The sequence below is a fragment of the Drosophila mojavensis genome, unplaced genomic scaffold (assembly GCF_018153725.1).
Source record: "Drosophila mojavensis isolate 15081-1352.22 unplaced genomic scaffold, ASM1815372v1 contig_80, whole genome shotgun sequence".
In the NCBI taxonomy this organism is placed as follows: domain Eukaryota; kingdom Metazoa; phylum Arthropoda; class Insecta; order Diptera; family Drosophilidae; genus Drosophila; species Drosophila mojavensis.
In genome coordinates this window covers 11,414,669-11,441,703 of record NW_025318906.1, presented here as the reverse complement: position 1 = coordinate 11,441,703, position 27,035 = coordinate 11,414,669, and the positions used below count along the sequence as shown (strand labels likewise).

The window sequence follows — 27,035 nt, the reverse complement described above, 5'->3', positions numbered from 1 at the left end:
GCAGAACACTGAGTATAAGAATTGATGAATAAAGTATTGAACTCTCCAATTCACATATTCCAATTAGTATATATATCATATTCGTATTCAGTCTAATTAGAATCATCACTCATATTTTTCTCATTCTCTCATTTCGATTTAAATGTTGTAAATTCTTTTTTTTAATCAAATTTTATTTAAATTAAATTCAATTTAAATTAGTTTCAAGCAAGGGGCTAGCCAATTAAAAACTAATTGAATTCAACTAATTTGAAAGTTGTTTACATTAGCTTATTAGAATGTTGCCGTGGCTTGACGTACGTGTTGCAAGTCGTTGTTGGCTTCGAGCTGGCTCGAGTTGCAGGTTGTGTCGGATGTTTGACGTTTGACGTCTTTAGCAAATGGCGACCTTGGAGAGAGCAGCTGCAGCAGCAGCAGCAGCAGAGGCAGCGGCAGCGGCAGGAGACTGAGAGTGAGAGGGAGCGAGAGAGCGCGAACACAAGTGGCTACAACAAATGATTGTTTAGTTGTTGTTGTTGTTGTTGTTGTTGCCTGCTGACTTTTCCCACCATATGACTGCCAGTTGCAAGTGTTTGAGTGTATGTGTATGTGTGTGTGTGTACGTTTGAGCATGTTTGTGTGTGTGTGTATGTTTGCGTGTGAGCGTTTAATAGTCTATTTCCGGTTTATGTGCTATTGCTGTTACCATTGATGTTGCTGTTGCCATTGATGTTGTTGTTGCCATTGTTGTTGTTGTTGTTTGCAACTAAGCTGCTGCAATTAACTTTGTAACTGGACTTGCGTGTGGCGTGTGAAATGGCGACAGCTCTGATTGTTCTGATGGGTAATCAATGGAAGAGCAATGCACACACACACACACACACATGCAAATGCAAATATATATGTGCAAATATCTGGATATGTACTTGGACAAGCCATAAATCATTGCAAATTAGCAACTGCTCAAGGTAATTATTTTGGATTATATCCAGTTAACTATTCTGCAAACATGAAAACAAAGATTAATTCGAACTTTGAGAAAATATAAAAGAATTTTTAGATATACATATACATATAGAGAGAGAGAGAGAGATTTCAGAATATTCGTATATCGACTTTATTGCATTGCAAATACTTAATTCTCATACAGTCTAGCATGCCGTAAGCCCTGGAAACTGGAAGCCAGCTCTGCGCCTGAGGGTTTACTTCATATAACTGGTTTTTCGTTTGAATGAACTCAGATCTTGCTTGAAGAATTGGCTTGATTTGCGATTGTTAGATGGTTAGTTTTTTTTTCATTGAAACTAATTCTTAGGTGTGTTGCTAATGATTTGATTTATCGAAATTCGAGTATTTTTATTAATATATATTAAATTTATCACAGTTATTTTTGTCTCGCTTCTATAACTGTCATGATCATTTATATATAGCATACTTATGCACATAATTACTAATGAGCATGCATATGTGTACACACACTAGCACACACACACACACACGCACACACACTGCGCTGCAAGTGTCAAAGTCAGCATCAGACTTCAACAGCAGCTTCCGTTTTTAGCGCTATGCAAGTGCGTTTGTTTCGCGTCTTCTCTCGTTCTCTCGTTAGCTCTTTCTCCTTCTCATTCTCTGCGCTCGCACTGCGTAAGTGTCTATGTGTGTGTCTGTATGTGTTTGTGTTAATGACAAAGCATAGAACGCTGCTGTAGTCGCCGGAAGGCTCAAAACGAAATGAAACTTTGTGCGCATAGGCAACCAACAGCGGCGGCAGCAGCAGCAGCAGCAGCAGCAGCAGCAGCGCCAGCATCGCTGAGACTTTGACGCGTTGGCAAAAGAAGCAGCAGCAGCAGCAGCAACAGCAACAACAGCCGCAGCAGCAGCAGCAGCGACGGCAGCAGCAGAAACGTCGCTGGCAACAATGCCGCAGGCGAACCAGTTCCAGTTCCAGACGATGACGACGACGACGACGACGACGACGACGACGACGTCGACATCGGGCAGCTGAAATATTTCGTAGTTGCCTTAAGGCTGTGCAAAGAAAAACTTGTGATAAATACGCCGCAGGCGGAATTTCAAAACAGGGAGAGAGAGAAGCACAGAGAGAGAGAGAGACAGAGAGAGAGAGAGAGGGCGAGAGAGCGCGACGAAGTGGAAGTACAGTAGGGCATGCAGTTAGGCAGCTGTAATTAAAATGAGTGCCAGCTCTTACCCCACTGCTCCACCCCTCTAAATAAACCCACTCACAATCCCCAGTCTCACACCCACCCACAGCCTCCGCAACACCCCCTTCCCCGCGCCGCCTGTCTCAACCCTTTAAGCCAACACGCATTTATGTCACATCATTTTTCATTGGCAATTGTTAACCGAGCCGCAACTGAGCCGCGGGCGAAATTAATTTTGTACATACTTCATATTATTGCGCTATTTGCATACAAGTGGCCATTGTTGCAAGTTGCAACTTGCAACAACAACACATGTGTGTGCACGTCTGTGTGTGTGTGTGTGTGTGTTCATGTGAGCGATTCCAATGATTGTTCACTGCCCAGTGACATTTCAATTTTTCATATTTTATCAGAGGCAGCGCCTAACGCCAACGCTGACGCACTAGCAACGAGCAGGAGACGGCAACGAGCAGGAGACGGCAACGGAGCAGGAGCAGGAGCAGCAGCAGCAGCAGCAGCAGCAAGTGTAGGAGGAGACGGAGCAGGATAACGTTGCCAGTGGAAATTGTTGCAATTTTATCGCTCATTTCACTCATTGTGAAACGGAGCCGAGTTGGCGGAGTGCAGGCAGGAAACTGGGCAAAGGACTAGTTCATTTATTGTGCTACCCTATAGTGGAGCAACACGGCCAAAGGGTATGCTGAGATCAGCTACAAAGTACTATTAATCACTTAGAAGAGACTCAGCTCCAGAGTTAAGCTAAGTTTTTGTTTATTGAGAAATTTGTTGTTGTTCTTCTCTAGGGTATCTCAGCGTCGCGCAGCCCACTTAGCTTGCCATTTATTACTTCTTATGGCAACAGTTGCTGTTTTGGAGCAAAGCTTTACACACACACCCACACACACGCACACATATGAGAGCGAAACGGGGCTTTCATATTGCTACTCTTCTTTTTTTCGATTTTCTGTTTCTTTTTTTCGCTTTTGCTTTTTTGGGCTGCGATGACGTCGCTTTGGGTTTTGCAATTTTAAATATTTTTTTAATCACAAGCTCACGCACACATTGCCACACAAAGAGCAAGTGAGAGGGACAGCCAGCGTGAGAGAGAGCGAGGGAGAGAGCAATGCTCATACATATGGCAATACCAATATTTCAAGCCAATTTGCTGCAGTTAGCCGCCAGCAACTGGCAACAAAATAATTCGACAAAATGTGCGCGGCGCGCTTTATGCTTTATTGTTTGCAACGCTTCGGGCCAGTGGGTGGGGGCAGTCGTGGGCGTGGCCACACACATACGCACACGCACACGCACACACACACCGACACAGTCACACAGGCAAGTCTACAAAATCAGCGTCGACAGCCAGATGTATTTCTCTCACATGCTGCAGTAATAATTGTTGATGGGTTTTTAAAGTAGCCACAAACCACGCAGCCACGCCCACTGACCCCAGCAGGGCAGCTGGGCGCAGAAATGCATATTTATTCAAGTATGTAGTTATTTTATTTTCACCATGGTTTGTGCATTTTGCGTGTTAATCAATAAATAATAACAAACAGCAAACGGAACAGCGCGAGAGAAAGAGACAGATTGGGAGAGCAGAGAGAGAGAGAGAGAGCATATGTAATGGTTCGCTCGAAAGCCTTCAAACATATGTTGCTCAGAATTTCCGCACTTTTTTACGCATCATTATTATTATTATTATTTATATATAGCACACTCACACTCGCACACATACACACACACACACACAGCAGTGTTTGCATTTGTATGTGTATATGTATATTTTTTGTATTATTAACGACACAAAAAAAGGCTCATAAAATTTACAATGCCTGCCCTCAGGTCTTTTACTTAATGATGCCATTTTTGCGCTGCCAACGCGGCCTGAAAAATTCGCGTTTAATTTTTAACGCACGACTGACTGCAACAACAAATATAAAAAACATATATATGGATATAATGTATATATGTACAAAAATAATATTAACGTCGAAACAGCAAATGGCAAAAACTCATATTTCACACATTTCATATAACATTTAAACACTATTTGCAAATATTTGTAGTCCATGGAGAGTGCTCATTAAATGGAAAGCCTATATATATAAGAAAGCTCTACATAACTTCTCTCAATTCTGGCTTGAACTCCAGGGATTTTTATATAAAAAGTACATGTTTTCTATAGGATCTCTAGATGTTGGTTTGCTTAATGAAATTCATAAATATTTTATGTACAAAAAATCTTAAAACTTTATTTAGAATCCAAGCAAAACAAATTTGAAAATCATCTATAATTTTTTGTTCTTATTTTAAATATTTCATTTATTTTATAATAAATTCATTTTGTTGTAAATTTCTTATAAAAACAAATCATTTAATAAGAAATCTATTTATTTATTAGATATTAGAGTTTATATAAACTTAAAACTAAGAAAAAGTCGAGCTCTGGCTATTGGCGCCTTCGGCTTTAAGATATCTATAGTTTCTATCCCTTATTCATTCGCAATTAAACAGTTATTTATTAATATTATAACAGAATATGTTCTATTCAACAGCTTAAGCTGGCAACTCCATTGTCAGCAGAAATGTTTACCTTGAACAGTTTCTCTATTTGTCTTTCTTTAAGGGTCAAAATGAGGAACGATTCGAATTAATTAAAGATTGGACTTAACAAAAGGCCCTTGTTGTTGTTGCTATTTTGAGACTTTGGAATCACCAACCTGACAAGCTCTATCTACACTTTATACAGCTTGTCAAAGACTTTCGCTATAGACAAGAATGAGGCCATGAGTCTACAGTAAAGCCATGCTAAGAGGTAAGCTCAAATCTTTCATATTAGCCTGTTCACACACCAAGCCATAGAAATTTATTAAATATTTCAGTTTTCATGCCTACATTTTCTTAGTCTTAGCTGCACACATATTTTTGACATCTGTCTAATCTATAGCACTGCGACTGGCATCATATGATTGCACTAGCACACGCCAGGCACAGCCAGTGCAGTGGAGAGAGCAATTCCAGCCAGATGCCCAGAATCGACTCATCATAAACTATTTGAGTCGTGCGTGACATTTGCCATTAAGCCATATAATTCCCAACCAGTTTTCATTGTCAATGGTGACTAAAAACTTCTGGCAAAAGTCTTCGATTCAGCTTGTGTGTGTGTGTGTATGCATGTGTGTGTGCATAATTTTTAATGATTTACAAACTAGCCCGCTGGCAATGTGAGCTCGAAAACTGACAGTTGATATTCTGGAAGAGCTGCAGAGGAAGAGAGCGAGAGATTGAGATGAAGAATCGGAATGAGAACTGAGCGAAATATAATGCAAAATGCTAAATTGCCGCCAGTTATGAATGGGACCAGTTTCTTTATTTGCCACAGAACTCTGAATGCTGAACGGAAAAGGATTGCGTCGAACATGCAACTAAGAATGCCCCAGGGCAGGCAACGACAGCAACAGCAGCAACAACAGCAACAGCAACAACAACAACAACAACAAAAATTATATGTAGAAGTTAAAAATAAGTTAAACTTAAGTAGCTGGAGGCCGCATTTTGGCATTTTGCATATAATGAGGGTATGCAGGCAGCATCAAGTCCGTTGAGGACTTGTCACCTGGCAGCTGCTGCTGTTGCTGCTGCTGCTGCTGCTGCTGCTGCTGCTGCTGCTGTTGCTGGCATTGCCACAGTCACTGGACGACAGCAGCAACATTTCGGGGACAATTATGAGCTGTGATTGTGGCACTCGGCTCTCGTATATCCAAACATAATTATAGGCCAACTCGAAGGATGTCCAGTTTTTTGTTATTTTTAAATTATGCATTATGTACATATACACATATATGTGCATGTGTCTGTGTGTGTATGTGTATATAGATATGCACTGTAATTTGAGAGACAGCTGCTGCTGCTGCTGCTGCTATGCAACATGTGTGTGTTGCAAGTTTTTGTCAACGTTGTCTTTGTTGCTGTTGCTGTTGCTGTTGCCGCCTAGTTATGCATTTGTGTCTCATTTTGGCCAATTTGCCGCCTTTAACACACGTTCAAATAACAATGTGGGCGATGCTTGTTATTGCTTGTGTTTCATTTTGTTTTATTCTTGCCACGCCCACACCAGCACAAGTGCAACAAGTACGAAGGCAAACAAAAGAGAAAGCTCGATTCAAGTTGGTGTGACTAGGATACCACGTAATTGAGAGAGAGATAGATAGATAGAGATATAGAGAGAGGCAGAAGACACATAATAAAAATAAAAAGTAAATATATTTAATACACTCTTAGATAATAATGGAATGGAATGATAACTTGATACCAGTACTATCAGTAAATATTTCTTATAAACCATTTAAGACATTAGAATGCTTCAGAATTTCATAAATTTAACCAAAGATGATCTTAAAACTTAACCTCAGTTAGTCTACGATTCTTCTCTCTTATTTACTCCTAATTTCCACTACATTTACAGGGTATATTGAATAGTCTAGTCATATTATAGCATAGAGCGCACATGTGAAAAAATTGCTGCTGCATGTTGTTCAGCTGCTCCCCCGTTTGACGCTGTCACCTGAGCAAACAAAACAAAACACAACCAACAGCAACTAAACACACACCAGCACACACACGCACACCAATGCACAACAAACAGGCAACGTGCAAGGACAGTGACAGTCCAAAGGAGCTGAAACCACATTGTGGTTTGCATGCTGCGGTTGCATGCAACATGTTGCAGCTCGAACATGCTGCAATGCGGCCAGGCCGGAGGCAACAAACTGCTGCGACTACGCGCCATATTATCAGCCGCAACGTAAACACAACAAGCGAACAACCAACAACAACAACAACAACAAGAGCAACAACAGCAACAGCAACTACTAAGCAACAGCAACAGCAACAGCAATAGCTGCTATAGCGGCCAACTAAGTATCCATATCCGCAGCTTTGTTGAGTAGATAGAGATACAGATAGACAGAGAGACGACAAGACGGACAGAGGGGCCGAAGGGGACGAGCGGACGAGCGGACGGACAGACACGCGATGGCAACGCTCGCAAACGTTGCTGGCTGCCAGAGCCTCACCTCTCCTTGGCCCTGGGGCGTTCGCTTGTAATTATAATATTTCAACCCAAATGTTGCCGCCGGCCATGCGCCAATGATGGATTTCAACTCTCTGCCCCGCTCTCTGCTGCCTTTGCCATATAATGTACCATACTACACACACACACACACATACATTCAGCTGGTTTTGGCCTGGGCTGTGGCATCGAGGTGCGCCTTCTCTGGGGTTCCGGGGTTGCTAGCTGCTGCTGCTGCTGCTGTTGCTGCTGCCGCCGCTGTGCAATTTGTGGCCGCGGGGCAAAACGGATTGGCCGCCGGCCATACATGTGAATAAAATTACATTCACTATTTTATATGCCACATAGGTATCCATACGTACATATATACAAAAAATACATATATACATTTATATATAAATATACATATATAGATAGATATATATATATTGTGTGTCTCACTTGTCTTTTATATACAAGTTATTGTCTCTGCCTCAGAGATATGCTTCTAAATATATATGTATATACATATCTAGATGGATATATAGAGCAATTTAACGTGTCGTTCTGGATAAAAATAATTGAATTGACTCTAGATTGGTTCTTCAGCGTCAAATGCCAATAACGAGATTATATCATAGTACGAATCGTACAACAACAAGATTAGCGCCAACAAAAACCACAAGCTATTGACACGCCGAAGTGTATATACCCTAAGATTTACTATGGCAGTCATAATTGGAGTATGAATATGTACAATATGTACTTCGGATAGATCTATAGATATGTAAAAACAATTTTAATTTAGTTTATGCATATATAAATATCCACAACATAAATAATTTATTATCTGTTAATAAAATAAAAATATTCTTTATGCCAAAAAACAAAAAAAAAGAAGAAATGATAATATATATGTATGTATATTCATAAGTTTGTCTGTGAGGTATTAAAATAAACATATTGCCCGCTGGCCATTGGCGAGAGAAATGGGTAAAAGAGGCTGCCACTGACAAGCAAACAAGCTGTGCTCATTCTGATGGGGGCCTCGGCTCCAACTGCTCCAACTGCTAAAGACCCTCGACTAGCCATAGTTCCCAGCTTTCCATCTTTATGTGTATGTATGTATATTTTCAGCTTCCCAGCGCTTGACTCGCCGAACATTAATCAGTCAAACAACCAAATTACTTACGCCGACCTGGCTAATAGAGACGTCGCGACGTGGCCAGTTGTGAGTGCGTCGAATTGATGCAGACTCAAATGAATAAACTGACTAAATGACCAAACGACTGACTGACTGATGATGTCTTCTTTTAGCCAAGATTAAGACAAGCTCAAGTTGTAAATGGAAATTTATTAACATATTTTTTTTGTGTATCATTATTACTTTTACTTTTATTTATAGTTTTAATAGCTTTACAGCTTGGCTGGCTTGTGTGTGGGAATTGGGGCTGCCAGACACAAGAAAATCTATTTGTTAGCTTTGCACGGAAACATGGCATAATTTTTCGTACCTCCATTAACCTACTTTAGGTTTTTTTGGCTTAATATTATATTTTGTACAAATTAAATTCGACATCTTGCAAAAATGTGGATGAACCAAATATATTTAGTAAGGTCAATGGTAGATTAAGTTATTCATTATGGTATGTAGAAGCTGGTTCTCTCTATCTGAAATTTAAGCAATAATTTTCAGCTGCATTAAAATTAAGAAATGTTTCAGGGAAAATTATGCTTTGTAAGCAATTTTTTTTTAAAGATTTCAATTAAAGTATTAATTGGTATTGGCTATATATATTTAAAATAAATTAAAAAAAATTACGTAAAAAAATTAAATAAATAATAAATAAAAAAAATTTATATATATCATAAATTTCAAGATTTTTACAGTTTGAGTGGAAGTTTAAGTCCAGCATAATCCCACACACGCGCGCACATATTCATATATCTATATATGTATACGTTTTTATACACACTCACACATATATGTTTGCATCCTTATGCGACGCCGAGTTTTATGCGTGTGCATCGTTGTAATTAAATTGACATTAATTAAGCTGACACATCCTGCAGCTTCGCCTTGTTGTTGTTGGTGGTGTTGGTGGTGGTGGTCGTGTGGTTGTTGTTGCTGCTGCGTGCACTGCTCAAGTGCTGCTCATTAAACAATTAAGGGATAATTATCAACGGCGTTGCCTTTTTGCAATTTTCATGCGCAAAGTGTTAAAATCACTTAATAGGCCGCCCAGGATACGCACCGACACTGCCCCGACGCCTGCTCCTGCCACTGCCCCTGCCTTTCACCCATCCATCATAGCCAGCACATGCTGTGCGCCGACCATATGGCAATAAAGTATTTTCGCCTGAGCAGGTGTGAGTGCCTGTGTGTGTGTGTGTGCGTGTTTGTGTATGTGTTTATGTTGCACGCGGCTGTTTGTTTAATTGTAGCGTTTAACGGGCGAAACTGTAACGGGAGAACAGCGGCAGAGCCTATAGACACAAGTGCACACATGTATGATATGGCCAGGTAGTTGTCTACCTGTAATATTATGCCAACAACAACAACAACAGCCGCAGCAGCAGCAGCAACAGCCGTAGCAGACGCAGCAGCAACAGCAGCATGCCCTATTGTGAACTGGCAGCGAGCTCGCCGAAGCATAAGCTCACATTAATGCAGTTATATTCACACTCGCACGCGCACTTGCACTCACACCCGCACACTCACACATGCACAGCAGCACACACTCAACACTTTGGCAGACACAAACCAAACAGCAGCCAAGAGCTGCCAACAGCAGCAGCAACAACAACAACAACAACAGCAGCAACAGTAGCCAAAACTGTCGATTCAGTTAGCAGTCGGAGTCAGTCAGTCAGTTAGTAAAGCAATTTGCAGACATGTGCTATACACACACACACACACACACACACTCACCCACACAGCGTGTGAAGTGCAAAATTCACGCGCTGAAAAATGTTGCAAATGCATTTTAGGCACCTGTCAACGGCCAACAGCAAAAAACGGAAAAAAAAACTGGGAAAAAGCAAACGAAAAACGCAGAAAAGAAAATCGTGTGAAAAACGTTGCGAGCTTTACAATTACACAGTAGCCGAAGCCAACTAAAGCGTTTAGTGTGGCAAGACAAGTGGCAGGCAGCTCTGCAAAAGGCGCCGCCACAAACTAGAGGCAAAAACCACTAGAGAAACTTGGCAGAGTTAAATGTAAATAATTATAATTATATTAAGCCATAACTAAACTCTGAAATGATTGGACGTTTTCTTAAAAAATTACTAAATATAATGAAGAAAAAGTTTATATGATAAAACTGAAAAAATATCTTAAAAATCGATAAATATAGTTAAATATAATAAAAGAAAATAAATAACAAATGCCTAAAGTTAGCATGAATGAAGTTCACTCAGAAGAACAATGATATATGTACTTTGATAACAACAAATGAAATATATTTAAAGGATAATTAAGCTAAATGAAAAGTGGATTTTTTTTAAATATGTTAAAGATATAAAGGGAATACATTTTTTTTTGGACAGCAAATTTATGAAGAGAAAAGCGAATACAAATTAATTTATGAAGCACGAATCAAGGACAACTTTGATCTGAAAAAAAAAAGACAACAGTTCTTTACATTCAATTTTTCTCAAACATTACACAAACACACACACATACACACATACATTCCAAAAAACTATAATAAATACATATTTACTAGACTACAAATATGTTAGTATTGTGGCTCCTATCGGTGGGTTTAATCTGTTTGGCGGATCGAGTCGTAGACCCAGAAATGAGATATTTGAGATTACCAGAGAATCAGAGTTGTATATACAATTGTGATGGCGTTATCAAGTGTAAAGGACACATCCCGAAATGTGATTCAATAATCAAACACTACAATTTAGCCACCGATGACAATGATGCGAATAAAGAATTTCGAGAGTTGCTGCTCTTCGGCCACAATGGGCTGCGCAATCGTCTGGCCGCGAAGCTCAATCTCTGTGACATGCTGGAAATCAAGTGGAATAATAAACTGGCTCTCTATGCCAGCCGCCATCATTCGTTCTGCCATAAAAGTATAATGTGTGACTCCGAGCTCGACTCGAATGTAAATCTACAGCAATCGCGTCCACGTGACAAGAGGCAAATTTCGCACATGGTTAATATGTCACGAAATAGTTTCTTTTATTCCAACACTTATTCGACGGCCTTTATACCGTTCGCCCTGAGCAACTGGTATGCGGCACACGTTAAGCTGAAGTTCCCCAAGCGCATTGACGTAAACAATCGAACGTACTATGCATTGGCTGGCCAATCGAATAGCTTCTACAATATGGTCAATCCGATTATCCAAACAATGGGCTGCTCCATCGCCAAGTGAGTGAGAGGCGGTAGAGTTTTCATATTCTAATCTTAACTGAAATATACTCGACAGGTTTCGAGATGGTCGCAGTCTAATTTGCTACTACTATCCTTTCGTGAGTGTAAATTCAGAGATTTATTTCCGCATAATGGACAAGTCATATCAGTGCCCGTATACCTATCCTATATTTGATCGGATATTCAAGAGGATCTGTATCAAGAGATAAGTGATCCACGCAACCGAGTGGATCCACTTATCCAATCGAGCAAGACTTTGGCTTCTTAAACAGTTTGACAAATTTGTGTACGCCAGCCGGCGGGGAAACCAGTTAAAAGAAACTACATGCCCTGATTACAAACAAGCTGTCGGGCACGGGGGCTCGGGTTCAGCCCAACAACAACAGTTGATGCACACCTCGGTAGGCTGGTCAGAGTTACATGACCCTTATCATATCTTGCCCTGAATAACCACATCCCAAAGCGCACACTTTCGCCCCAAAGCAAATACTACAAGCTGCCTGGCACGCCAAGAGTTCGACTATGGAATACCCTGTATATTCTCACATTTATGTCATAGAGCTCAATTTGAATGAACAAAATATATAATTCAAGCTTGGTGAATAATCTTATCTTAGAGAAAATTTCCAGTTAAGATCGGTGTACTCCAAATCTTGCACTGATATGCTTCAGATGTTATTCTTAATAATGGGTATGTTGCAGTCGCATACATTGCTCTTTGTGTTTGGAGGCCGCCTTTTGTGGTTGGCTGCTCAGATGATGCTGGTGGTGCTGTTGTGGCACAATATCCACTCGGACTCGGACTCGGACTTGGACTCGGACTCGAACTGGGACTGTGGCTGTGACTTTGGCTGTGGCAATGCCTCATAAACGGAGTGGCAGCGGCGCAACTGCCCCGAAGGTGTAAAACTTGTTGCTGTTGCTGTTGTTGTTGCTGTAGCTGTTGTTATTGTTGTTGCACACTTTTCAAAACTGCCTGTCAATGCGTGACATTTCATATTTAAGTTATAATCTGCATGCATTACTTTTTGGATCGCCAGGCGACCGATACACACACACACACACACACACACAGACACAACAGAGCCAGGGAGACAGCTAGTGAGTGAGAGAGGGGGAGAGCAAGGTAGCGGGGCCAAACATGTATAAATTTAATGGTATACAAAATTAACTGGAGGCTAATTTTCAATAAAACTGACAGCTATGTAAAATGAGGAAAGCTCACACACACAGAGAGAGACTCACACATATGTGTGTGTGTGTGTGTGTGAGTGTGGCAGGGTATGTGTGTTCTTTTGTGCTTGACATGCAGTAAATTGAAATGAAAACGAGTAAAATACAAAAACAAACATGCACACACACACACACATACAGAAGCAAATAATATTATGTACTTATGTGTCTATAGATGTCCGCCTTATAAATTAAACAAAAACTTAATAAATAGCTAGAAGCAATTAAGTTGCAATTAATAACGGCTTATGCTAACTCCCACTCTCCAACTCTCTCTCTCTCTCTCTCTCTCTCTATCACTATTGCCTCTCTCTGTCGCTCTCCCTACCTATCTCGCTCGCTGTTTGTCCTTTGTCTCGAGCCAGCCAGCCAACCCACGCACAACTGTTGTGCGCCATGTTTGGCTCTCCCTCTCTCCCTCTCGCTCGCACGTATTCGCTTACTCAAACTGCAGTCCATCAGTTGGCATCAAACATGCTGCTCCGCACATCAAACCAGTTTCAAGTCTTATCACTGCAAACGCATCTAAATTATCACGAATGCCGGCAGCAACAGCAGCCGCAGCAGCAGCGCAGCTGAGCCAGAGCAGAGCAGAGCGAACAGAGCGAACAGAGCTCACACATATGTAAACACAACGAAGTTGTCTCCATGCCATGCCTCTCTCTCTCTCTCGCTCTCGCTCTCTCTCACTCTCTGACGACCAGCCTGCCTGCTGTGCACGAACATGTTGCGAGCAAGCGAGCCTGCGGCTATATTCAAACTGGCTGCAGCTCGAGCGCTCAGCTCGGTTCGGTCTGGCCTGGTCTGGTCTGGTCTGATTTGGGTCTCCTGCTGCCGCCTGCTGCTGCCTGCTGCCTGGCATCTCTGCTTGCCCCTTGTTACTCCTGCTGCTGCTCCTTGGCCGCGGGCTATTCGCTTGTAATTATAATATTTCATCCCAAAAGTAGCTGCCGGGCATCAGCGTCAGTTTCGTTTGCGGCTTGTTGCAGGCTGAGGAGCAGAGACCGACAGCGGCGCAGGAGGCAGCAGGCGGCAGGCGGCAGGCGGCAGGAGATGGAGGGCGGAGCTGTGCGAAACGGAGCGGCGCAACAATGCAGCCAACAATGATGAATTTTTGAACTTGGCGTGTGGGTTACTCTTCGTACAGTAATGCCTGCCACATAAACGCCAAAGTCAGAACAGAGACTTACGCTGCTGCTGCTGCTGTTGCCCTGTACCTGGGCTTCTTTCTCCATTCTTTGGCTGTTTACATAGAAATGCGGCCCAAATTAAATATGCCGCACAATAAGCCCAACTTGTTATTTATGGCCAATAAATTAGCCATCAGAAACGGCGCTCGAAGGCGGCCGCCCAAAAATGTTGCTGACACTTTGCAAATGCAATTCCGAATGGTATTAGGTGCAATCCGAGCGCTTGACATGTGCTACCTGACACAACGAGCTGGCCGCATCGCACACTAGGGGAAGGGGAGGACGGGACGGGACGGGACGGGTTCGGCAATGCTGCAATAGCTTATGATAAATTGAGCCCCTCGCCGGCAGCCAAAATCATTTTCGTATAGCCAAAAATATTGCTGATGCCACAACGGCTGCAACAGCAACTGCTGCTGCTGCTGCTGCTGCTCTTGCTGCTGCTGCTTGAATGAATGTGTCTGTAGATTTCGTAGCAGCTCGAATTACCGTATCGTTAGCGGCGACATTTAATTAAAATTTTCTTTTGGGCACAACATCGTGGCGCATATCTAGTTTCGCACATTTGGTTTTGTGCTTTTAAGCCGTTGGTTTCGGCCAACTTTTGGCTCGCAACGCGTTTATCTGACGGCAATTTAGTGGCTTGAAGATAACTCGCACTGCACTTAATACCAACTCAGGGAAATGGCCATTAAAACGACACTTAATGACCAAATGGCAATTGTTATGCGTTGTTATTTGTTGCCAACATCGTGTTGTTGCCACTGCTGCTGCTGTTGCTGGTGTTGCTGTTGCTGGTGTTGCTGTTATCAGTAGTCGCTGCTCATACATAATTGTTAGCTGTATGAAAAGCAGCCAACAATAGCTGCAACAACATCGGCCATTGTCGCATTGTGCGCTGTGTGCCAATAATATTCCACATACGCCGCATTGGCAACAACAACAACAACAGCAGCAACAATTGCAGCTAGAGCAGCAGCAACAACTCCAGCGACAACCGCAACGTTTAATTTCCCGTTTGCCACATTGCTGTAGCATAGCGCGTTGTTGCTTTTGTTCAGCCTAACGCCGCATTGAAATGCTTTTCCTGCCACGCCCCTCTGCCGACCGCCTAACCACGAATCTAAAGCAAACGGATAAGCGGAAGCTATGCCGGCGTTTCCGTGCACCATTCTTTGCCAAGATGCTGCGTCCTAAGTTGTGAGGCAACTCTAAAGCTGACCGACAGAGTGCTACCCTGTATTGTGAGATAGAAAATCAGAGCGAGCTGCATGATATATTGCATTCATGTGGTAAACTCTCGAGTGATAGTTATTTAGAAGAGACTTGCTTTGTAAATGAGTATAATAAAGGAGCCTGCTTAGAAAAACAGTGTTAGAAAGTTCTTGAAATGTGTATCTTATTTATAGCTCCTAAAATTAGTTGTCGAGACTCTGACGTAGGTATTGATAGGAAATTGCACTGAGTTCCCAAATAAGTAAAAGTGACCCGAAACAGAAATTTTGTAAAAGTTCAACGTTATACAATACTATTTCACTTTAGTCTATATTAAATTTCGCTCCACATTTTTTAATGTACAGGGAAAACTCTTTAAGAAAATGTTCGATAAGTTCTAAATAGTTATAGAAAATTTATATTTTAAGTAAATTGAAACCATTTCTTCCCATATCCAAACTCCATTTCCAACACTGATATACCCCATATGCAAAACTGTTTCATGCTCATTCCGAGCTCAATGTGCTTAACTTTCGCAGAGTTGAGCTTAAGTTGAATCCGTTTACGCCATTCCAGGGAGTTTTGTTGCAGTTGCCAGTTGATATATAGAGGTATGCGAAATATGAAATGCATTATCAACCTTTCTATATTCTATGCAATTATGCGCTTCATTGAACAAGCGCAGAGGCGAGCGCAAAAGCAAATGACGGGCGCACGTTTAGACACAATTTAATTAACAATCACACACACACACACACACAAACGCAAAAACAAACGCTCTCTCCTTCTATCTGTATGTGTGTGCATTGAATTTGAAAGTGGCATTCATGCAGAAATTATGCAACTGTCAGTTGCAAAACAAAATCAAATTGTTTGTTATCTCTCTCTCTCTCTCTCTTTCTCTCTGTGTGTGTGTGTGTGTTAAATAATTGCCTCACTCTGATTGACTATAGAGATATTTTCTCTCTATAAATAACTGTATAGAATATAGTTGTATTTGTTTGTATTTAGCATTATTTTGGCAATTTTAAAGTCAATTAAAGCCAAGCGAGAAAAGAAAGCAAGCGACTCAAAGTCAAAGTAGAAGTCAGTCAGCTGCAGCTCTTGTTGTTGCTGTTGTTGCTGTTGTAGCCGTGTTGCCTGCGGCACGCACATTTCAGCCTCAAATAGCTGCCAGCAATGGCAAAGCAATGGCTAAGCAGCAGCAGCAGCAGCAGCAGCAACTAAAAAAGGAAGCAGCAACAGCAATAACAACAACAACAACAACAACAACAAGTGCATTTAGTTGCGCCGCACGAAATGGCCGCCAGCTACAAAGAGAATAGTCGCACACACACACACTCACACACACAAAGGCTGGCTATATACAAAGGCTTATGTATAGACTCCCGCCAGCCCACTCGTTCGCCCTTGCAGGCTTGAAGGAGTTGCGGATGCTGGCAACGGGCGTTGACTGTACGGCGAAAAAGCGTCGCTGCGTGAAAAACTCGACTCGACTCGGCTCACCGGAGGGGCACAAACGGAGCAGCGATGCCGTACGCTTCGGTTTGCTAATGTTGCCCCAGGACCTTACCGCTTTGATGAGCGAGGACAGAGGACAAGCGGTGGCGGGACGGCGGGACGGCAAGGACACTGTGGCAGGAGACGAGATCGCATAAGGCAATGTCCATAGAAGGGCATCTCTCGAGGGGTGTGCGTATGTGTGTGTGTGTAGGTGTATGTATGTATGTGTGTGTGTGTGTGTGTGAGCGGTTAGTGGGTACTGCAAATGGCCTGCGGTTTTGCGCCTGCGCAGCTCGAAAGGTAACAACAACAACAACAGCAACGTTATAAAAAGCCAACGGCCATGTGGCAACATTTCAATCTCCGCTCAGTTATTTGCCAACTAAATCCCCAAAAGGGACAAATTGTATAATTTGTACAGTTTGGCAAACCTAATATATATGTAGAATATTATAAATTTATATATATACATATATATTAAATGATATATATGTATATATATATTTTTTTTTAATAATTGCTGAGAGCTCTACGATGATAAACTTAATAGACCTAAAAATATTTACGGCCTTGGAAAAATACATCGCCCAAAATTCCAATTGTATTTCTATATTTTTATATTTTATTTTAATTTCTGACAACAAATGCAACACAGACTACTACAGCATCATTAAACAGCCGAAACTCTAAAAAAAAAACTCTGTAAAGAAAGAAAAAAGTTGATCTAGTACACTAGGTTTTTAGTTGAATTGCTTTATAGCCCTTCACAGCATTTTACCAATTCATTCATTCCCCAAAACATTCAAGCAACATTGCTTACTATCAGTCAATACTTATTTTTTTTTTAATATTTTTATTTTATTTTTATTTTTTTAAATCTTGACAAATTATTATGTGGTCTAAGGCACAGTGAGTATCGCCTACAGAGGCAGTAAAATAGACAATTTATAAATTCGTTCATAGAGTACATAACAGACTCGCTCCCGCTTCGCCGGAGATCATCGAGATATACAGAAATAAAGGCTTTGAGGATACTTCGTAAGCATTAATGCACATTGTATTACTTGGATATAATATAATGTAAGTACACAGCTTGGACACGGTACGTGCGGCTCGATCAGTGACAGTAACATCAGCTGGCGAATTAACGGTAAAAGATATTGGCATCCCAAGGGGCCGTGTCATAAGAGCTGAGCTTCGGCTGCCTGATCTGCAGGAACGATGCGACGGCTCAAACAACAACCATTTGTTCAAGTTATCAAAAATATTGACCGACAATGAATACTATCAGGGAAGACAAATGGAGGACTCGAACCACATGGAGGGCAACATGGCAAGAGGGCAAAATGTAAATCCATGGAATAGAACCGTACAGGTACCTAAAAAGTATTTCAGGGCTAACGAGCCAGTTGATAAACCACGTATGGAAACGGTGTCAGTGAAGCCTTTTAAATTGTCCACTGACATGTCATCGATTCTACAGAAAAAATCCCAGAAGAACAGAGAATTTATGAATACTGATATGAATACTGATGAATCAGATTCTTCCGATTTTGAGGTTCTCGACAATCGACGCAGACAACCAGTCAATCGCCCTATAGTAGAGGTGAGCACCGCTCTCATGGGCACTGTTAAAAGTTTACAGTATGTTAATGATCGACACATCGCTTATAAATGACTCTACGAGGATCGTATTCATTTTTTGTTTCTTTAACTTTCAGAAACGAAATAAGCAAACACAAGTGAAAATGGTAGCCAAACAGTCTGTGACCCGTCCAAAGCGATTGAAAGTCGAAGGACGATACGCCCGTGCCATAAAAATGTGCCATAAAGTTATTCATATAATGAACTTTGGGGGTAAGAATCATTTGACAAATATATATCAATTTGAATTTAGATCTGTATCCCTCTCTTGATATCATAGATAACTGGCCAGTTTATATAGTGATCATGTGTCTGTGCACCATAGCCTATCTCATATATAAGGTGCATATTGATCTTATGAATTATGGCAGCAGTGAACGATTGTATGCGAAAAAGATGAGCACTTCCAGTATGTTAATGAAAATTCTTAACTTTTTCATACGTTGGCTGCACAAACACGAATGATCCAAGGCTCTGATCTAATTTCAAATTTAGTTCTTTTCGGTTCAACAGACCAATAAAATTTTAGTTAAACTTTACGGCTATATTCATTGTAAAATATGTATAAATGGATAAATGCGTATGTTGCATGTTTTTAGCATAAGTGTGCAAATCAAAATGCACTCGAACGCGCTCACACGCGGATTCCCAGCCCAATATGGGCTCTATATTGGGCCCGAACCGCCCAATCGCTGGACCACCGCTTGACCAAATGAAAAACAAACAATTCGCTTTTGTTATTCCAAATAACACGAAAAACCTGCACTAGGAACAACACGGCCAACACTAACGATATCAAAAACAACGATAATAAAAACTAAACCGAAAATAAAGCGAAATTGTAAAGTGTTAAAAATAATAAATTATTTCTGTTATTCTAAATGGTATTAGAGAGCCGGGCCATGCATAAATTTAAACCGCGCGAGTGTTAGAAAAATATTGTGGCTATCGCAATTTTGACCACCAAATTGAAATTCGAATGCCAATGCAAACAGTTGTCAAAGGGCAAACAAAATTCCAAATACCCACTTCTATATATGTACATACATATATGCACACAGCATCAGAACTTTGTCAAAGGCCCTCATTATAAATATGCATATAGAAAATGAATTTATACATATAGAAAATTCTGGTTGCAGAGCAAACACACTTAGTTTTCCTATTCCATAAATTAAGAACATTTAAAATTGCTCTATATAAAAGTCTGACATATGTTTATATTACTGAATACTGTTGGATATATTCGAAGAATGGGATCAAGCTAAATATTTGTATAAAGGTTCCTCTCTTTAAATATTTAACTATATAGACTTATCACTTACCTGACAATTGTTGTGCTCATTTTATTATTTAAGACCCCTCGACTCATCAAAGAAATCCTTTCAAATAATTAAATTTGATTCTTCGTCTAGCATATCTCCAAGTTTGCCTGACTTTCAATTCGTATACCCTTACTTAACTCTCTTAGTTTTTGGTCCATCGGGATTTGGTATTAAAATTTGATTTATTTGTATGAATTAAATTTTTGGCTTTCAGTTAATTAACATCATTCTTTGATGTACCAGGGTGGCATACAAATTATGCAAAATACACGCCCCGTCGCCCGCTTTTATCCGCTACTCGTTGGGACAGGAGCTTAGCGACAAATAGATGTATCATACCTAGCAGCAAGCTAATCCTTTAGCCTCGAGCCTTGCACAGTTATACCACTGTGTATGTGTGTGCGTGTGTGTGTGTGTGTGTATGGCACAATTTATATAATTTGAACCTATTTGAGGTGATGGCCTGATGGGGTGTCATAAATCAAGGTTACTTTCACATTGGCCATAAATACTGGCAGGCCAGCGATAGGCAAGAGCCGAAGAGCAGAAGAGCCCCAAAACCAAACCCGCTCGAACCCCTCGAGACGCGCCAAACGGAGGCCAACATCGAACTTGTTCGTGCAGTTTTTGGCTTTGGCCTTAACTTTAGCTTCAGCTTCAGCTTCAGCCACAGCTCCAGCTTTGACTGTGACTAGGGCGTGCGTGTCTAAGTGTGTGTGTATGTATTGTTATCACAACAACAGCATCTAAATTATCATGGCCAAAAGGCAAACGCAGCTACAGCTACAGCTACAGCAGCAACAGCTTACAACGTAAACACAACACGACGAACAATGCGACGCGCAGACGCCAAACACGAAACATTTTTTACTAATAAATCGCCGCCAGGGAATTTCCCATTGCTCTGTTCCTCTTCGTAATACATATTTCACATGAAATGCAGCCGATGGCTAGATGAAGACTATATATAAAAAAATATATATATACATACATACATATACGAGAAAAAGAGAGGATATGAGAGAATCTCACCCAGAGCAATTGAAACATTACAAAAGTTGATCCAAATGAAAAGTCTTTGTTTCTAATTTCCTCAGCTACAACTTTTTATGATGCATTTAGCTGAAATGCATATATTTAAATATAAGTAACAATGGGTTTTTTTTGTGGTCAGGTTTTTTTATTATAAGAGCAGGATTTTTGCCTTCATTAATCCACACTATTATTTCGAGTGCATAAATTTAAGAGAATATACACTTAATACATGTATGCTTATATGTGTGCCTTCCGAGAACAGATTTCTGCATACACACGCATTGTATAAGAGAGATCATTAGGGCAGACGCGCTCACACTAAATGCTCTCATAATATCCCTCCTACTTTTGTCCGCCATTTAAAATATTCGCTCACTATCTGGAATGTTAACGGGATCAAAAGCATTGCTGCCATTGAGTGAGTATTTAAATACCCATGCTCTCTCACACATACTAGAAGCGACTGCCTGCAGTTCAAATATACATACATACATCTGTATTAAAAGCTTTACCCCAACTTACTGTTTTCTCTCTCTCTCTCACTCTTTCTCCCATAGAAGAACATTAAGCAAATAAATTGGCAAAACAAAATTAATTATTGTCACAATTTTATTAGACTGTTTTTTTTTTTTTGAAAATTCAAAGTTTTGCCTTTGTCATTTTCGTCTTGTTAAATATTTCACGAGCTTCATTTCGGAGCACTTTTCCATTGAAATTGATTGGAAGTTTATCCACGAAACAAACGCCTGCATGCAGCTGTTTATATTGCACGGAAATTCGCTGAGCGACATAGTTTATGACCTGTTTTTCACTTAGAAGACTCTGTGGCTTTCGAACAATCAGGGCTCCAGCAGCTTCGCCATATAAAGGATCCTTGATACCAACCACACATACCTCCTGCACGTCTGGCAGCTCGATAATGATCTTTTCGATCTCGTTGGGCGTGTAATGCATTGATTGGTATTTCAGCAAATCTTTTCTGCGATCCACCATATAGAGGCGATTTTCCTTATCGAAGTAGCCCATGTCGCCCATGTGGAACCAGCCCTGGGAATCGAGTGTCTGAGCTGTTTGGACAGGATTGCCATAGTATCCATTCCACTTTTGATTCGTCTTGATCAATATTTCGCCCACTTCATTATGTGCCAGTGGAACTCCCGCGTCGTTAACGATCTGAGCATGAACGCCTGGCAGCAGACTCCCTACCAAGTTCTCCGTTTCTGGATTTAGGCAAGCCGATATTCCGTCCGTTTCCGTTGTCCCATACGCATATACAAAAATGGTTGATTCGATGATGCGCCGAGCGGTCTGCACCACACCAGCTGACACCCAGCCCCCGCTGTACTGGACGAACTGCAGACTGGAGAGATTCTCTGCAGTGGCCAGGGGACTGCTGAAGAGCGCATTGAACTGCCAGTGGGAGACATACAGGTAGGTCACCTGCCATTTCTTTACGATCTCCACAAGCAACTCCACGCTGAAGGGCTGGCTACAAATCACCCGATCTGCTTCGTTCACTGTACTGCTCAATAGACTCTTTATAGCGGAGAGCCAATCGTAACTAGCTGTCGTGTATACAACATCATTTAAGCCACTCACCCTGGAAGAGAAGCAGCCTACATAGGTATATAGGTATTGTAGATATAGTAGTATATACTCACGGCGATATTAACAGTAGTTGGGAGTTGGTTATGGTCACAGCTTTGGGCAGCCCGGAGGTGCCCGAGGAACAGACAATAGCCATGGTTTGGTCGGCGCCATGCACCAACTTTGTGGGTCTACGAAATAAATAAGAATACTTTTCTATTATATTATATTGCTCTATTTCATTCAGCAACTCACTCATAGTAATTTTCATTGATTGCCTTGGCCAATATCTCTTCTATCCCAGTCACATTCTCTATATGTTCGCTCAGTGTTATCAACTTAGGCGTCCAGTCTTTGGTGATCAATTTAAAAAATTCGTAGTCTCTGCCATCACAAAATATAATCTTTGGCTTTGTTATCGCGTATAGCGACGCTATAGCTTCCCTTTCCAGCATGGGATTGACAGCATGAAAGGGCGTGGCATTGAATAGGCATGCAAATATAACGTGAGCAGCATGTGTGGTATTCATAGCTATAAGTCCAACTACATCCCGATGCGTTAGTCTTTCCGATTTCAAATACTGCGCTATGCTCACAGTCGCTGTCAAAGCATCCGCATTGGTGAGTATTTTGCCATCATCATGGACGATCTATAAAAGAAATATCATAAAACTGACTTGGGATTTCATTGATTTTTCATATGACGCTACCTGGAATTTATTGCTTGGCTTCTCTTTAAGCACTTCATATATGACTTTGCCTATAGAAATTTGTGGATCAGTGAATAATGTGTTTTCAGGTCCGCTCCAAATTTTTTGCTCTTCATTGTAGAACGTTTCCATCAGCGACATTCTGATCAACTTTGTTTGTCAAAGTTTGCGAAGAAACTAAATGGAAAGCGACCAAAGATCTGTTCTATATGTATGTCTAGTTTAGTAATCTATAAGATTAAACTTTTGCCATAGATAAGATTATGATTGCGCTTGAAATGGAAACAACAAAACTATTTAGCTTTAACTGCAATTACTTTCATGCGTTCGATTAACAGCTATATTAATAATGTGTTTAATCAATATGTTCATATATATACATATATACGCCTTAAAGATCATTCAATCTCTTAACTTAATCCCAAATATTCTAGGTACAGCAGAGCAGATCAACTGTACAAAAGGTTGCCTCTCTATGCGCAGACGCAGAGCGTTTTATGTGCTCGAAGGGCTCAATTGAACTTCAGGGCATTCCCATACAAACACACACACACACACGCATACAGAGAGACAGGGAGAGATGTATACTAATACACCCACAAGCTGCTAAATACACACACATATGAAATGTGGGAACTTTTTGGCTCTTAATCAGTTTGCCTTCAAGACAAACCGCATCGCACACAACAAACATACACACACACACACACACACACACACACTGATAAATTGAAACCTATCTTTGGTATTTTGTTTTTCTTTGAAGCAACAATGCGCCAACAATGGCCCCGCGGCTATCCTTAGTACGGACTACGACGCTCATTTATTTCACAGTCGTGGACAAGATAATCGCCAATGTCCGCTTAGAGGTAGACGACGACGACGACGACGTCGACGTGGACGGCAATGGAGACGACGAAAATAGTTAGGCCCAATACGAAATGTTATGGGAGTATGTATATATATATATGTATGTTTAGTTATACATATATACGTATATATGGAGTGCAGTCAGAGATGTAGCTCCGCTTATTTGGTTTAGCTTTAGGAAATGTATTTCAATAATTTTCACACGAAAATCAGTTGAATGAAGTTGTTTTTCGACATCTCGTTTTCTACTTCTCTCTCTTTAAGTCATTTATTTGTCTGTATGAATGTGTGTGTGTGTGTGTCTTTTAAGTCTTAATTTGCGAAGAGGCAATCGGAAAAACGAGCCATCAGTCAGAGAACTCAACTAGCTTTGCAGTTTTCCTCGGTAGCTCAGTAGCCGGCAGTGGAAGTCACATGCTGCAACTGGCTTACACACGCACAACCCATCAACACTCATACACACACACACATAGACTCAAACACACATGCAATATGCTGGGTTAAAAGCGGAACTGTCACAGTTGCCTCGTCTCAGTCCTACCTTGGTCGCCGTCGTCGTCGTCGTCGCCGCCTCCGCATCCGTCTCCAGCCTCAGCTTCATTTGGGTATCAGAGTCAGCAGCGTTGGCAGCGTTGGCATCGTTGTCATGGGCAACCCACGTTGGGCGCTGCTTTGGGCACCTCTGGGGCCTGTTTCGCTTGTAATTATAATATTCCAGCCAACCCAAAATGTTGCCCCAGGCCAGCAGCAGCAGCAGCAGCGGCAGCCGCACCACCACCACCATCAGTGGAGGCAGGAAGATGAAGCGGCGTCAGCGTCGTCGTCGTCGTCGACGTTGGGACGCAGCCACATGAAACTCTTGTTGTAGATCTCATTGTTGTTGTTGTTGTTGTTGCTGCTGTAGAACGTAGCTGTGCCGCATGCAACACGATGTCGCCGCAGGACTTTGCGGATGACCTCGAGCGCCACAAATGCTGATTACGTAGACGCTCCCTTCTCCATTTCCGTCCAAGCAAATGATAAACTATACGAATGTGTTATACCCTTTCCTAAAGGCTTTTAAGAATTGTAAATAAAAAGGAAATAAATAATATTTATACATATATAATAGTTTACATAGAAGTGAAGTGAAGAGAAGTATACATATGTATGTCTCTAAACATTTATATATCTGTATATATGCTAATACATGTTATGCTTATTCACGCATATATGTATGTGTATGCATTTAAATATTATATATATCTTTGTATATATGCTTGCCTATGCATGCACACGACTATCTGTGTGTATATGTCTGTAAGTACCCATATACATATGTATGTACACGTATATGTATGTCTATGTATATTTATATCAGAGTAGTAGTAGTAGTCCATAACATATATGCTGAGCATCACAACACATCAACTCACTCAGTGCTCGGCTCGCTCTCTCTCTCTGTCTGTCTTCGTATAACTCTTATAAAATCGAGCTTCGAACAATTACTCATTGCTTCGTTTGGAGTGACATTGTGACAGCTATATAAAGGGAAGCCAGTAGAAGTGCTCGATCAGTTGAATTCCAGCCAAGCTACAGGGCAGTTGCACCGCAGTGTGGAGTTTCCTTCGGTTGTCTTATATTTTATCAATTCTTCTTTAATTATTATTATTATTAAGGATTTATTATTAAGGATCCTATTTAAAATAAATAACATGTTGTATATAGTTATAAATAAATAAAATTAATAATTATTTTTGTAAGAATTTGTATCATTATGATTATGAAGAGGCTGATGATAATGATTACCATAATAACAAATATAAGATTATTAATGCTGATTATGAGCTTGTTCGTGCTATAATAATAATGCTGATAAGGATGCCTATGCATATATCATAACTATATTCACATTTGACTAATTATCACCTAATACCTTGTAGCATAGGATCTGTACAATTATTATAGGCAATATCAGGCAGTCCACGCTCTACTCCGATTTCGATTGGTTAGTTTTGGATTATGGCATAAGCAGCGTAGTCGTTGACATCGCCAGCTGTCTCGATTACAAAGCAGAACGCGCTGATATAATGCCCCATGGGCGCCTAGGATAGGTGTAGGAGTTGTATGGAATTTGAGCAAAACTTTTTTGTTGTTGTTGTGATGCCCGCCAGCTGCCTTTGTTGTTGTTGTTGTTGTCGCTGTTGTCGTTGTCTCTTTCGTATTTGCTCTGCCAATCTCTACACATAGGTGCAAACGTGTGTGTGTGTGAGAGAGAGTGTGCGAGACTGTGTGTGTGTGTGTGGGCATTTGGGGTCGGCCTGTGCGTGTCCATGTGGCGTGGCTGGCTACCCGGCTGGCTGCCTGGCTGGCTGGATAGCTGGGTTGCCCATTTACATAGCTTGAGGTATTTCAATTTATTTCATTGTGCTTTTCATATTATTGTATTTGCAATTTTGATTGCAGTTGCCTTTTGACCACTGGCAACATAGACGAGAGCGAGAGAATCTCGATTCCATTTTCAGCCATATGCAAAAATATCGATAGTAGCCCCAGCCACGCCCCGGCCGCCCGCCCCCCCATTCGTTTGACTGACAGCGGTTGAAGCCAAATGCAATCAGCGTTGCGATGGATTATTGCATTTTAATTGCAATCCATAACTGTGGGTGGTTCGATTCCGTATGGAGCGCAGAGAATTAGGTGAGAATTTATGCAAAAGCTCGCTTAAAACAATATTTTTCTAAAGATTTTATTAAATAGCAGCAATTGGCATTAAATAAATAAACATAAGAAATAAATGTTTACTCTCCCTCTCTTGCGCTCACTCCCTCTCTCTGTCACTCTTCACAGCAAATGTTGAGACCCCGAGGCGAAATATGTATTTTTCCTTGAATTATCACATTTTAGTCGAACCGAGTAATAAATTATGAATATGGGCAAGGGGCAAACAAATAAACTGATAAAACTGACAATCAACAGTCTCAAGATTTGAGAAGAACTGAACTGTCAGTTAAAGGATTAATTACATTTCTTGGCCATGTTCAAAGCCAAATCTTTGATTGTTCGCTTTTAGCATGCATTTCGGAAGGCCTGCAGCCAGTTCGTCAAAATGGAAAACTCTCTGCATTTTCCTGACTTGCATTTATTTCCAATT

The 27,035-nt window shown here is 41.0% G+C and overlaps 3 protein-coding genes across 7 annotated transcripts; 2 read left to right on the top strand and 1 right to left on the bottom strand.

Moving 5' to 3' along the window:
• The first annotated feature begins 10,843 nt into the window (after positions 1 to 10,843).
• On the top strand, positions 10,844 to 12,196 carry LOC6579524. Its single transcript, XM_002005382.4, has 2 exons — positions 10,844 to 11,587; positions 11,646 to 12,196. Exons 1-2 carry the CDS (start codon positions 10,935 to 10,937, stop codon positions 11,797 to 11,799), a joined length of 807 nt encoding a protein of 268 aa, XP_002005418.2. The 5' UTR covers positions 10,844 to 10,934; the 3' UTR covers positions 11,800 to 12,196.
• A 5,288-nt stretch (positions 12,197 to 17,484) lies between these two features.
• LOC26527474 lies at positions 17,485 to 18,914 on the top strand. Of its 5 annotated transcripts, XM_015163733.3 has the most exons (6): positions 17,491 to 17,640; positions 17,695 to 17,769; positions 17,824 to 18,106; positions 18,215 to 18,337; positions 18,453 to 18,588; positions 18,656 to 18,914. In XM_015163733.3, the coding sequence occupies exons 1-6, from the start codon at positions 17,624 to 17,626 to the stop codon at positions 18,838 to 18,840; spliced, it is 819 nt and encodes a 272-aa protein (XP_015019219.2). In that variant the 5' UTR covers positions 17,491 to 17,623; the 3' UTR covers positions 18,841 to 18,914. The 5 variants fall into 5 exon arrangements, with proteins under 5 accessions (XP_015019218.2, XP_015019219.2, XP_015019221.2 ...); XM_015163735.3 differs by having other exon boundaries at positions 17,495 to 17,640; positions 17,707 to 17,769; positions 17,824 to 18,337; XM_015163736.3 differs by having other exon boundaries at positions 17,495 to 17,640; positions 17,824 to 18,337.
• Positions 18,915 to 21,346: 2,432 nt separating this feature from the next.
• On the bottom strand, positions 21,347 to 23,200 carry LOC6579522 (4-coumarate--CoA ligase-like 7). The gene is made up of 4 exons (XM_002005380.3): positions 23,033 to 23,200; positions 22,578 to 22,972; positions 22,397 to 22,513; positions 21,347 to 22,335 (listed from the first exon to the last, which is right to left on the bottom strand). The coding sequence occupies exons 1-4, from the start codon at positions 23,171 to 23,173 to the stop codon at positions 21,375 to 21,377; spliced, it is 1,614 nt and encodes a 537-aa protein (XP_002005416.1). The 5' UTR covers positions 23,174 to 23,200; the 3' UTR covers positions 21,347 to 21,374.
• Positions 23,201 to 27,035: the final 3,835 nt, after the last annotated feature.